This window comes from Pleurodeles waltl, chromosome 3_1, assembly GCF_031143425.1.
Source record: "Pleurodeles waltl isolate 20211129_DDA chromosome 3_1, aPleWal1.hap1.20221129, whole genome shotgun sequence".
NCBI lineage: Eukaryota > Metazoa > Chordata > Amphibia > Caudata > Salamandridae > Pleurodeles > Pleurodeles waltl.
Genome location: NC_090440.1, coordinates 1,639,823,577 through 1,639,837,344, shown reverse-complemented (window position 1 = coordinate 1,639,837,344; position 13,768 = coordinate 1,639,823,577). Strand labels below are relative to the sequence as shown.

The 13,768-nt window shown below is 44.6% G+C and overlaps 1 protein-coding gene across 4 annotated transcripts in view; it reads right to left on the bottom strand.

Moving 5' to 3' along the window:
- The window catches only part of DCAF17 (DDB1 and CUL4 associated factor 17), a 444,850-nt gene that overhangs the window by 149,534 nt on the left and 281,548 nt on the right, over positions 1-13,768 (bottom strand). For all 4 annotated transcript variants that reach the window (XM_069225322.1, XM_069225323.1, XM_069225325.1 and 1 more), the window contains one exon: positions 732-819. In XM_069225322.1, the coding sequence (XP_069081423.1) occupies positions 732-819 (88 nt within the window). The remainder of the gene's footprint in view (positions 1-731; positions 820-13,768) is intronic.

The following is a 13,768-nucleotide window of genomic DNA, read 5'->3' as shown; positions in this document are numbered from 1 at the left end:
TCACATGCAAATCTCTTCCTCAGACCCCATTTACTTAAGAGCCATTCTAGCCACTCTCTGCTAATGATGTCACAGGGCTCAACACAACTAATGGCACTAAATATTTGCGATGAGCAGACCTGCACTCATCCAAAATGCTTAAAAACATTTTTCTCATGACTCTGCTGATCCCAGCTAGAGCCATCACCCATGAATTCGTAATACACTGCAAAGCCCCTGTGATCCTAAGAGTCCATGCATGAAACCATCCTAAACAACACAAAGCTTCAACCACCTGAATCCTATCCAACCAATATCCAATGAACTCAAAATGTCTTAAAAATATCCACCGTCAACCAGATTCCTGCCTTCTTTGATGACAACAGCCTTTCTTCTAACAACCAAACATATTTTCACCCTGAGAGAGGCACAGAACCGATTGCCATCTGAAATGAACTCAAGATAACCTAGCTCTGGCACATGCATCTGGCAACAAGGATCATGCACAATCCCATAGAGCTGTAAAGACCTGGCTAACATATGCTTCTCTCAGGTCAGACTAAATGAAGATGGCACAAAAATGCCAATCTTCTAACATTTTACCAACCATGAAAAACCAAAAAAGTGCAGCATGTACTCGATCACTAAAGCCTTGAAGAGCTATGGAAATGCAAAAATACAGTTTGGTACAATGCTCTGGTTTTATTCACCCACAACCAATACAACTATGCATTTATTTTTCCATTCCTTACCTTGTTCTCTCTGTTGGCTACAATGACAAAATCTTCAGTAATCTGATGCTGATGGCTAGTATTCTGGATTTCCTTTAGCCTCAAAACACTGCAATAAAATATGCATGAAAAAGATTTTCATATTCGCAACTTATGAAGCCTACCATCAAAGAAGTACGTCACACATTCCTCATTACCAACCTACAGCTACCTTGCAGCCTAACGAAGTTAGAAGAAACAGATTATATCAGACTCGCTTTCACATGCAGGAGAGCACTGTCATCTGTTCAATTTGTAAGCAAGGAGCCAATCTGTCTGTTTTTAAACTCATTGTCTAAGGAGTTTTTGAGAGGGTGTTAATAATATGAGTGGGGCTATGGATTAGGAGCAACAATATTTGCATTAAGGCAACTTTATTATTCTCTTTGATCTTGTCCTTACAAACGTTTCAACCTGTGGATAAAATTTAAAGCAAAGAACACAAACAATGGAAAAGCCAATAGGTGTGGTGTCGACACCAGATAATATGATTGCGTCATCTGCAGTACTGGCACTAAGGAAAATGCTCACTGGTTTCCCTGCAAGAGTGTAGGGGGCTGAAAACAGCCTTGTTTCAGTGCTCACAGAAAATTGTGCAAAAAGGAAGGTATGATGAAAAGCAGAGACACTCAACTCTCTAGTGATCTCTCTCTTGTCCTGCAAAGTTTCAGGAGATCATAGTGGGATCTGATAACATGGTTCTTCCACTAGACACCAGGGCTTTTTTTGTAGGGAGAGCAGCCCCAAGGCAAGGACCTGTGCTCTTCCCAACCCCCCAATATCTTCAGTGTTTCAACTTCACTGGGGGCAGATGGGGTTCTTTACTCTCAATTTTCTCCATCTCAATACCAGGGAAAATAGTAAAGAAACAAAAAGAAAAAAAAAGAAAAAAAACAAAAGGGTGTGGGCAACCCCCATGCATATGCCCAAGATCCCACGACAAAAAGGGACATTCCAATCTTCCTGCTCCCCTCCTTCCACAGGTAGATTAGTACTAGAGGAGGTCCATCAATGCATAAGGCCATGCCACACCTTAAAAGGGGGCATTATGGTCTTGCTGCCCCCACCAGCAAGGCAGATTGCGAAGTCTGCCCCCAGTCTGCCCACGGGGAGAGAAAGCCCACCAAACACCAGGGATTGTTGTTCCTAAAAATAAACAAAAAAGTGAGGCAGCCCACTTTGGCAGCGGGCAATACCCCCACACCACGTGGGTCAAATCAGTCTTTCTGCCGCCTCACCCCCCAAAACTCTCACCACCCCCACCCCACCAGCAGGCAAAGAGCATGTTTGCCTCCAATTTGCCCACAGTGTGGGGGAGAAATCCAACTAGACACCATAGTGCCAAAACCAACAGATATGGCAGGCATGAGGTTTGTCCGGATTGGGAAGATTGCCCCTAATCTACCCCCCTCCCCCAAGATTAGAAAGCCCACTAGACACTAGGAATTTTACATTTATGCAAAACAAAGGGGTGCAGAAAGGGTTCTGCCCCAAATTGCCCTACTGTGGGGGTGGAGGTATTTCAGAAAGTCCAATGGATGCCAGGTATGTTTTTAATAAAATAATGGGGTGGGGTCTGGCCCTTCCTGACATCAGGCCCCATGCCTACCCTTAAAGCCTTCCAAGTCTTTCTGCTCTCCTGAAGACTAAAGCATCTCCATACTTATGACAAGCAATAGGAAATTTTGATTTTTTTGTGCTTTGCTGTTACGTATGGGCCCACTCACGGAGTCAGGCTAAACCCGAATATAGTCCTACTTGCCATGCTTAATGGCTGCGATATTCAGGTTCAGGATCGACAACCGACACCCATGGAATCCTACCAAACCCAGATATTTGTGAAAACTAGACAACCCAGGGGAGTCTCCAGGGATGTTCCTTAACCCCTTCTCTGCCAGGCCTTTTCCCCTCAGGTGCCAGGCCTTCTTTTGGCTATTTGGGGCAGTTCACGCTTTTTGTCTTCACAAGCTACCCGTGCAAACTTTGCGTCCTTTTTTTTCCAACATCCTAGGGATTCTAGAGGTACCCAAACTTTGTGGGTTTCCCCTGAAGGAGACCAAGAAATTAGCCAAAATACAATGAAAATTTCCCTTTTTTCAAAAAAATGGGAAAAGGGGCTGCAGAAGAAGGCTTGTGGTTTTTCACTGAAAATGGCATCAACAGAGGGTTTGTGGTGCTATCATCACCAGCTTCCCAGCTTTCAGGAACAGGCAGACCTGAATCAGAACATCCCATTTTTCAACACAATTTTGGCATCTTACTGGGGCATACCCCATTTTTACTATTTTTGTGTGCTTTCAGCCTCCTTCCAGTTAGTGACAGAAATGGGTGTGAAACCAGTGCTGGATCCCAGAAAACATTTCTGAAAAGTAGACAAAATTCTGAATTCGGCAAGGGGTAATTTGTGTGGATCCTACAAGGTTTTCCTACAGAAAATACCAGCTCAAAAACACAAATATTGAAATTGAGGTGAAAAAAATAGCAATTTTTCTCAATGTTTTACTCTGTAACTTTTTCCTGCAATGTCAGATTTTTTAAAGCAATAACCATTATGTCTTTTGGACTCTTCTGGTTGCAGGGGATATATATAGGGCTTGTAGGTTCATCAAGAACCCTAGGTACCCAGAGCCAATAAATGAGCTGCACCTTGCAATGGGTTTTCATTCTATACCGGGTATACAGCAACTCATTTGCTGAAATATAAAGTGTGAAAAATAGGTATCAAGAAAACCTTTGTATTTCCAAAATGGGCACAAGATAAGGTGTTCAGAAGCAGTGGTTCTTTGCACATCACTGAATTCCGGGGTGACCGTACTAACATATGAATTACAGGGCATTTCTCAAATAGGCTTCTTTTTTACACAATGTCTTACATTTGGAAGGAAAAAATGTAGAGAAAAACAAGGGGCAATAACACTGGTTTTGCTATTCTGTGTTTCCCCAAGTCTTCCAATAAAAATGGTACCTCACTTGCGTGGGTAGGCCTAATGCTCGCGACAGGAAACGCAACATGGACACATCACATTTTTACATTGAAATCTGATGTCTTTTTTGCAAAGTGCCTAGCTGTAGATATTGGCCTCTAGCTCAGCCGGCACCTAGTGAAACCTAACAAACCTATGCATTTTTGAAAACTAGACACCTAGGGGAATTCAAAATGGGGTGACTTGTGGGGCTTTCACAAGGTTCTGTTACCCAGAATCCTTTGCAAACCTCAAAATTTGGCCAAAAAAATACTTTTTCCTCACATTTGGTGACAGAAAGTTCTGGAATCTGAGAGGAGCCACTAATTTCCTTCCACACAGAATTCCCTCAAGTCTCCTGATAACAATGGTACCTCACTTGTGTGGGTAGGCCTAGCGCACGCGACAGGAAATGCCCCAAAACACAACGTGGACACATCACATTCTGCAAAAGAAAATAGACCTGGTTTTTGCAAAGTGCCTAGCTTTGGATTTTGGCCTCTAGCTCAGCCAGCACTTAAGGAAGCCTACCAAACCTGCGCATATTTGAAAACTAGACACCTAGGGGAATCCAAGATTGGGTGACTTGTGGGGCTCTCAACAGGTTCTGTTACCCAGAATCCTTTGCAAACCTCAAAATTTGGCCCAAAAAACACTTTTTCCTCAATTTCGGTGACACAAAGTTCTGGAATCTGAGAGGAGCCACAAATTTCCTTCCACACAGCGTTTCCCCAAGTCTCCAGATAAAAATGGTACCTCACTTGTGTGGGTAGGCCTAGTGTCCGCAAAAGGAAATGCCCCAAAACACCATCTGGACACATCAAAATTATCAAATACATTACTACATGTTTTTTTTTTGGGGGGGGGGGCTGGAGACACCTGCGTTTTTGATCCTGGGCTCAGCTGCCATCTTGGGAAACTTACCAAACCTAGACATTTCTGAAAACTAGACACCCAAGGAAGTCCAGGGAGGTGTGACTTGCATGGATCCCGCAATGTTTTCCTAGACTCCTCAGCAAACTTCAAATTTAGCAAAAAAATGTCATGTTCCCCTCAGTCTCCCGGTAAAAATGATACCTCACTTGTGTAGGTCGGCGAAGTGCCTGTGACAGGGAAGAGACAAAACATGTTGAAACTGAGGGGAAACCAAAGCGGGTCCAAAAGGGCAGTTTAAAAAAAAAATCATTTTTAGGCTGACGAGTGCAGCAGAATTTTTCTCTGTATAGATGAGACAATGCTGGGTGGTAGGAATTTCGTGGATTCCTGCAGATTCCGGAAGGTTCCATCAAAAACATTTGGGAAAAATGCATGATTTCCAGCAAAGTTGGAGGTTTGCCTGGCATTGGGGGTAAGAAAATGGTGCGGGTGCATGTGAAGCACACCACCCTGGAATCACCCAGATGTTTAGTTTTCAGATGTGTCTAGGTCTTGTGGATTTTTCTACATGGCAGCGTCCATAAGTCCAAAAAGTGCAGCCCTCACCATTCCAAGTGGGACAATTTTGAGTGTTAGCCAAGTTCTCATGGCCCAAATGTAAAAAAAAAAAAAAACACAAAATAATCAAATGTCCTTTTGCTTGCCGTGGGATAAGATGTTTTAGTGTGCGGGGGAGAGCTGAAAGACTGTTACCCCCCTTCAGTTGGGGTGGGGGCATAACCAGTCCCATACTGGTTGGTAGCCACCACCCCACTATTTTTCTTTTTTAAATTCCCTGGCATCTAGTATGCTTTCTGCCCCCCCTGGGAGTGGATCCAGGGTATTTGCCCCATCTGCCCACCGGTGGCCAGAACAACTTTGGCCCCATTTATGTGGGTTGGAGGTATGGCAACACCCCCCACCCTCTTATTTTGAGAAGAAAAAAAAATCTTCTCTGATGGGCTTTCTGGCCCCCTTGGGAGTGATCTGCCTTACCCTTCCCTAAGGGGTCGCTCTCCACATATAATAAAATAGAATAAATAAAAAAAAAAAATCCTGGTGTAATTACAATAGGCCGATCTGGCCCCAAGGGGGGCAGAAATGGCCCACAACAAATTTGCTCCCCCAGGAGAGCGACCCTTGCCAAAAAAAAAAAATCCCTGGTGTCTAGGGGTTTCTTCCCCCCCTTGGGGGCAGAATGCCTAATTATAATAGGCCAATCTGCCCCCACGGGGAGCAGAAAAGGTCTAAAAATATTTTGCCCCCTGGGGGGAGGCCATTGCCCAAGGGGCCACTACCCTTATGTATAAACATAAATAAAAAACAAAACTCCCTGGTGTCTAGTGGTTTTTCGCAGATTGGCCTAATAAAAATACGCCGATCTGCCCCCAAGGGGGGCAGAAATGGCCTGAAAGTACATTTGCCCCCAAGGGAGCGACCCTTGCCTAAGGGGTCGCTCCCCACATATATAAAACAAAAAAAAAACAACAACAAAAAATGATCCCTGGTGTGTAGCGGTTTCTGCCCCCCCGGGGGCAGATCAGCCTAATTATAATAGGCCAACGTGCCCCCAGGGGGACAGAAATAAATGTCCCCCCTGGGGAGTGGCCCTTGGTAGCCATAAGAGTATATGGTCTGGGAGTTTGTCAAACACGAACTCCACAGTTCCATAGTGGCTACACTGAAATCTGGGAAGTTTGGTATCAAACTTCTCAGCACAATAAATGCACACTGATGCCTCACACCTCCCCCTGCAGGAACTGTAACACCTGGGGGTGAGCCTCAAAGGCTCACCCCCTTTGTTACAGCGCCACAGGGCATCCCAGCTAGTGGAGATGCCCGCCCCTCTGGCCACTGCCCCCACGTTTGGCGGCAAGGATGGAGGAGATAATTGGGAAAACAAGGAGGAGTCACCCACCAGTCAGGACAGCGCCGAAGGTGCCCTGAGCTAAGGTGACCCCTGCCTTTAGAAATCCTCCATCTTAGTTTTGGAGGATTCCCCCAATAGGATTAGGGATGTGTCCCCCTCCCCTCAGGGAGGAGGCACAAAGAAGGTGTAGCCACCCTCCAGGTCAGTAGCCATTGGCTACTGCCCTCCCAGACCTAAACACACCCCTAGATTTTGTATTTAGGGGCACACCAGAACCCAGGAAATCAGATTCCTGCAACCTGAACTAAAAAGGAGGACTGCTGACCTACAAGCCTGCAGAGATGACGGAAGACGACAACTGCTTTGGCCCCAGCCCTACTGGGCTGTCTCCTGACTCGAAAACCTGCAACCAGCGACACATCCAACAGGGACCAGCGACCTCTGAAGCCTCAGAGGACTGCCCTGAATCACAGGACCAAGAAACTCCTGTGAGCACGGCTCTGTTCAACAACCTGCAACAAACTTGCAACTTTTCTACAACTTTAAAGACCTCACTCTTCCCGCCAGAAGCATGAGACTTCACACTCTGCACCCGACACCCCCGGCTCGAGATCCAGAGAACCAACACCACAGGGAAGACTCCCCAGCGACTGTGACCCCGTGAGTAGCCCGAGACGACCCCCCTGGACTCCCACAGCGACGCCTGCAGAGAGAATCCAGAGGCTCCCCCTGACCGTGACTGCCTGTAACAAGGGATCCGGTGCCTGGACCAAGCACTGCACCCGCAGCCCCCAGGACCAGAAGGAACCGAATCTCAGAGCAAGAGTGACCCCCAGACGACCCTCTGCCTAGCCCAGGTGGTGGCTGGCCCGAGAAGTCCCCCTGTGCCCTGCCTGCACCGCTAGAGTGACCCCCAGGTCCCTCCATTGAAACCAATACAAAACCCGACGCCTATATTAAAAGCTATTGGCCTGGAGTTGAGTCTTTTAGTGTGTGTTCCCCATTTATTGCCTGTGTGTGTACAACAAATGCTTAACACTACCCTCTGATAAGCCTACTGCTCGACCACACTATCACAAAATACAGCATTAGAATTATCTAATTATGCCTCTATCTTACCTCTAAGGGGAATCTTTGGACTCTGTGCACACTATCTCTTACTTTGAGATAGTATATACAGAGCCAACAAGGGATTAAAGCAGGGCTGTTTAATGGTGCAGCTACTTTTTAGTCTATATGTAGCGATATTAGTAATGCCTACCTGCCTACGCTTGACGACCAAAAATTAAAATCCTCCTGTATGCAAATGATAACATCCAATTTAAGGACCTCTGTACCTTAAGGAACAGACTCAAACCTTTTTTTCAAGATAGGACCCTTAGATCTAACAACTTGAAGTTGTTGTAAGTCCCCAAGATTTGTAAAGCCAAAAGAGGGGGTAGAACCTTTTCTTATCTTTCATCTAAACTTTGGAACTCTCTTCCCCTGAGTTTACATCTGGCCCTCTCCAAATCCATCTTTAAAAAACCCTCAAGACTGCTTTGATCCTTTTTAGTTTACAAGAATGGTTGACCCACATGCCGATAACGCTGGGACACTTCTTCCGAAGCAGCTGTACACTATACAAGCTGGATTATTATTATTTATTATTATTGTGTGGCAAAACAAAGGTTACAGTTTCTGGGAGATGGATAAAAAAGAAGGGTCACTGACTTATTGACAGTGGGCAATAAGCACATTAAGAGAGTCACAAGCTACAAATACTTGAGGGTATGGTTTGATGAGAGAGTATAGGTCACAACACACATAATACCATTCAAGAACTCAGGAAATATTTTACGTGATATTTGAGTGATAAATTATGTGAGCTTGGGGAGACTTTTTACAGATGGTGCTATCTTGGTACTAGAGGCATTGCAGTTATGAATGTTATGTTCTACCTATGAAAAGTTTTTCCTTATTGACAATTTTTAAATTAAATTATAACTTGCAAACATGCCTGATGCACTGTGGTGATCAGTACTGGTAGTAACTTAGCATTTGATGCCCGCTAATGTAATTTTGTTTTCAAGGAGTTTTATTTAAAATAACTAGTCCTTATTATAAAAAAGGTTGGGAACCCCTGCTGTATATAAAGGCTGATTTAGAGAGCAGCATGAGTATATGATATAGAAAAAACAAGAGACGTCAAGTGTATAGTTTAAGACAGGGTATCCACATCCCCTTCCTAAAAGCTGTGTACAAAAGTGGGATTAAATTAATCCCAATTTGTTCTAGTTAAAAAAAATTAATAACGGAAGGGTGTGTTCTGTAGGCTACTGAAAGGACTGATGTTATAACAGAGAGATGATAAGAGGTACACTTGGAGGTATTGGAATGGTAGATGTGGGAATATCAGATGGGCATTAAAGAATACTGGGAGATGGGGATGACCATACCATAGTTATGATGGATTGGAGCAAAGGAGTTGGGGCAGTGAAGAGATCAAATGGGATGGAATAGGAAGTACCGAAAACATTGTAGACAAGAGTCCTGGAGTGTAAAAGAAGAGAGAGTGCTTGTGAAGTTGATGTAAGAGAATGTTCTATGGTACAGAGGCGACAAAATAATTGTGTGGTTAATTTCTGTTACTATTAATACATAAGCCAAATTGTTCTCTAATTAAATCTTCACTTGAAAGGTCACACACACAAATTGTAAAACAGTACTGGCAACTCTCCAAACCAAAACACATAAAATGAAATCAGGCAGCTTGCTATTTAGCAATAAGTCTCGCTTTTGCCAGAGTTAGAGCTATTAGCGTTGTAACCGGCAACATCTGAAATCCATCCTTGGGCAATTATTTGTTTGTGTTACACAGAGATTGCTTATAGGACAACCCCAGGCATCAACACATTTGGATTATACTTCAACATTCTAGGTTAACATGAACGAGATAAGCTATGGCAACATCAATGAATTCTGCCCTTTCGCTTCAAGTGCTAGTGCAGTGGTTCCCAACCTTTTGACTTTTTTGGATCCCCCACTTTATCATTACTGGAACCCGGGGACCCCCACTGAATCATTATTGGTATTCAGGGAACCCACACTGAGTCATTACTGGAAGCCAGGAACCCAGACCTAAAGACAGTTGATGATTTGAATGATACAGAAACAAGCATTCAATCAAACACATACACAAATGATAATACATTTTACTTACTTTTCAAACAAATGAAATAAAATAAAAATAAAAATAATAGAAAGGTTGGTGCTTTTCTAAATTCAATTGAACCTACACATCATCCATCCTATATTCTGTTTGATGCACTTGCACTGCTCCCACAAATCAATCTGAGGTTGCAAATTTAATTTTTAGCCTTCAATTTTAAATTTCTTGATAGTTACAGTAGGTTTTAAAATATTCAACTGTAAATTTAGCCCCTTTATTTATATACTCTTTATTAATCTGTTAATGCTAGTTAATGTTCTAAGCAATCACAGACTCCCTCAGGAGGCTTTGCGGCCCCCGAGGGGCCACCGGTGTTAGTGAAAAATAACATTTGAATTGGGGGAAAAGAAAATCTGGTCATCTCAGAGTGTCTTGGCTATTGCTAGGTGTAAGGGCTACTTCAATCTAAAAAAATAGGTTATCTGCAGGTCACTGTCAGTGATCCAGACATTCCAAACTATGCATGGTTTTCTTGTGAAGACAGATAGGCCCACCAAGTGCCTGTCGGCAAACATGTCTGTGTTAGGTCCAAGGTGGTTGTACCAACAAACAGCAGTTAGTCTATCAACAGATGAGTAAGAAGCACTGACACATAACAAATTACCCCAGACATCAAAGTTTGGGAGCTACAGCTGCAACCTCAGCCAGTTTTTACCAGCCTGTCGAGTGTTTTTCGATGAAGGGCAAAAAAAAAAATGGGGCAGTCCCAGTGGGCACAGAATGGCCTACTTCAAATAATTCACCACACCTTTTGATGACAGAGAAAAGAAACACGTTTCATTTGTAGATCAAACTGTAGTAAATAAGGTCAGGTTAGAAACAGAAAAGGTGTGTAATACATTCAAAAAAGCTTAGCATTACAAGCATTTACATTATACAACTGTTGCAGAATTGCAACTTGCGCGTTTGTTTCTTTTAAGTCTTTTAAACTGCATATTCTCTTCAAGAACCCTCTCTCGTTCATGGATATCACAGTTCACCAGGGATGTATCACAAGAGGCGAAACTGAAAGGGAAAAATAACTTTTCTAAAAGAGGATGTAGCTGCCAGAGCTGCCAATTTTGGAGCTGGGGAAGCAGGTTTGTGTCTCGGCGGCGGCTCATCTTCCTGTGGTTCTGGGCAAAATACTTAGGGGGTCATTATGACCCCGGCGGTCGGTGTAATAATGGTGGTAGTACCGCCAACAGGCTGGCGGTACATACCGCCACTATTATGACATTGGCGGTTTGGCCAAGGCCAAACCGGCACGTTAACACACCGACCTCCACGGCGGTAATGACCGCCGGGCTGGAGACTACGCCCATGGAATTTTGACACCGCCCACCGCCATGGTTTCCGTGGTTTCTGTACCACCACGAAAACCATGGCGGTTGGCACTATCAGTGCCGGGGAATTCCTTCCCTGGCACTGACAGGGGTAACCTCCACCACCTCCCCCTCCCCAGAGCCGTCCCCCATCCTGTATCTCCCACCCCCCCACATATACACGCACATACATACAAACCCATACACACATTCACCCACGCATGCATATATTCATGCACACACATAGCAACACTCACGAACATACATTCTAGCAAACACACAATCACACAACACTACATACACGAACACTCACACCCATTCATGCACACACGCATTACACACGCATGCATGCGTTCAAACAAAGTCACACACCCCCACACACGCACACAACACCCTCCACTCCTCTCTCCTGTCGGAGAACCCGACTTACCTGCTTGCAGGGGGTCCTCCGGTAGGAGACGGGGCGCGGCACTGCTGCCAGCAGCAGCGTCCGCCAGCAAAACACCGCCAGGCCATATCATTGGACATGATTCAGTCGGCGGCGTTCTGCTGGCGTGGCGCTGCTGCTGGCAGCAGCACCACCTAACCGCCGTCCGCCACCATGACCGTAGCTGGAATTCCGCCAGCCTTCTGGCAGAATTCCGGCTACGGTCAAAATTTGGTGGACGGTCGGTAGCCACGGCAAAGGTATGTTGGCCGTCGTCGCCGTGGCGGTAGGCGGCATTTGCTGCCAATCTTATAATGAGGGCCTTAATCTTCCGGTGCCTACGAAAAATGAATGTGTCCTTGTGTAGTGTATCTGGTGGTCATGTAAAACACTCCAATACCTATGGGTTTAGTTTGCACTATATAACACACATTGGTGTATATATATATATCTATAACATGTGTTTGAACACAAACATGTGTTCTGCTGGCGTGGCGCTGCTGCTGGCAGCAGCGCCACCTTACAGCCATCCGCCACCATGACCGTAGCGGGAATTCCGGCAGCCTTCTGGCGGAATTCCGGCTACGGTCAAAATTTGGTGGACGGTCAGTAGCCACGGCGAAGGTATGTTGGCTGTTGTTGCCGTGGCGGTAGGCGGCATTTGTTGCCAATCTTATAATGAGGGCCTTAATCTTCCTGTGCCTACGAAAACATGTGTTTGTGTTTCATGCTCTCGGTGATCAGCAAGTGACAGCAAATTAAGCAAGACAAACTTTAATATGTATGTCTGTCGCAAACAGCTACACAACTCACGTGAACAAGCACGTGTTTCAAATGCAGTGTTCTCGCCCGTCTGGTGACACCATAATATTAAGCCAGGTTTAAATGTATTATTTTCCTGAATGCTAGGCCGGGCAACACCTTGATGTTGTATGCTACAAATATGCGCTGCAAGTTGTGCGTCTCAAATCTGTCAATGAGAAACAATGCACTGCCATGGCAGTGGCTGAATGCGCAGTATAAAGGTGCCAACAATGTAACCTTTACTGGACACAACAGAAGGGTAAGAAAACCAGATGCTCCACGTCTGCACTTTACAGAAGTGAGTGAAATCATCCACTTTTAGCGCACATTTCATTTCCCATATGTGCCCAGCTAGTCTGACAGATGTTTGTGGCCTTGGACGTGTGCCCACGCGGTTTACTACAGTCTTAAGTCCAGGGAAGTGAAGTGTGCTCAAAACTGGCAATGCACCTTTTGTCCCGTGAACGTGCACTCAGGGCGCTGTCTGCTGAGGAGGGAGGGTGCCCCAGCCGCTTCCCAGATGAACTCATCATTATACAATAAGTTGCATCAGAATGCGCTTGGGCTAGCATAGTGAGTTAGTCAGTCTCACTTGGGACACAGGGCTGAAACAAAACAGCCCAAGAATAGCAGAGCCTGCCAAACATGGTACTTCTCGGCAAGGCGCTAGTCTTAGAAGCCCGTGTTCGTCCTGCGTCTGCCTGCGCTCAGTGTTTATCGTCCTGAGGTATTATGAAGATTTTTTTTTCTCTGACTTTGTGTTTGAGAAATTTGTACCTGGAATTCTTGGAAACTTAGCAGGTCTGCACACAGGGATTATCAGTGCGTTATTGGCCAAGTAGACTAACAATAATGAAGGGTGGCTTATAAATATTTTTTTTAAAGTGAAATATGAGTTTTCACCTTTGAAATAAGCATGTGATTTTAAAATAGCGATCATCTATACGACTACTGAGTGAGGCTGAAAAACATCTAAGCACTGGGAGGAAGGAGGGTATTACAAGCAACATGATCTCAGCCTTTGAATGCACAGCAAATGTGACCAGATAAGTTTTAAAGTACTGTTTACAGCAGAGCTCGGAAATGCAGGCACTGTTCTCCAGTGCTCCAGATGAAAGATCAAAGTAGTCCCTAAACACATCTTAAAATGGTGAGCAGTGCATTTAAAGGCAACATTGGGGGGCAGGGATGTGGGAATAAACAAGAGTGGCTGCCTTGTAGGGAACTTTTTCTTTTTATCTTCTATTCAAATTAATCTTCTAGCCCTGAGTAATTATTACATTGTACCTGCATTAGGAAACATAAATACATGTACAAACTCAATACAACATATCAACATTAAATCATGGACTCATATTCAATTCATTGCCATTACCAAAATTCCACAAGACTAGAGCCTCTCTCTTATGTAAAGTGTCAGACCTTTAGGAAATGACACTTATTAAATGAATATCCAAGTCTTACTTGTGGAGATCATGAAGACCCTACTAGCACTGTAAATGACCAGTTCTCTCTTTTAGAGAAT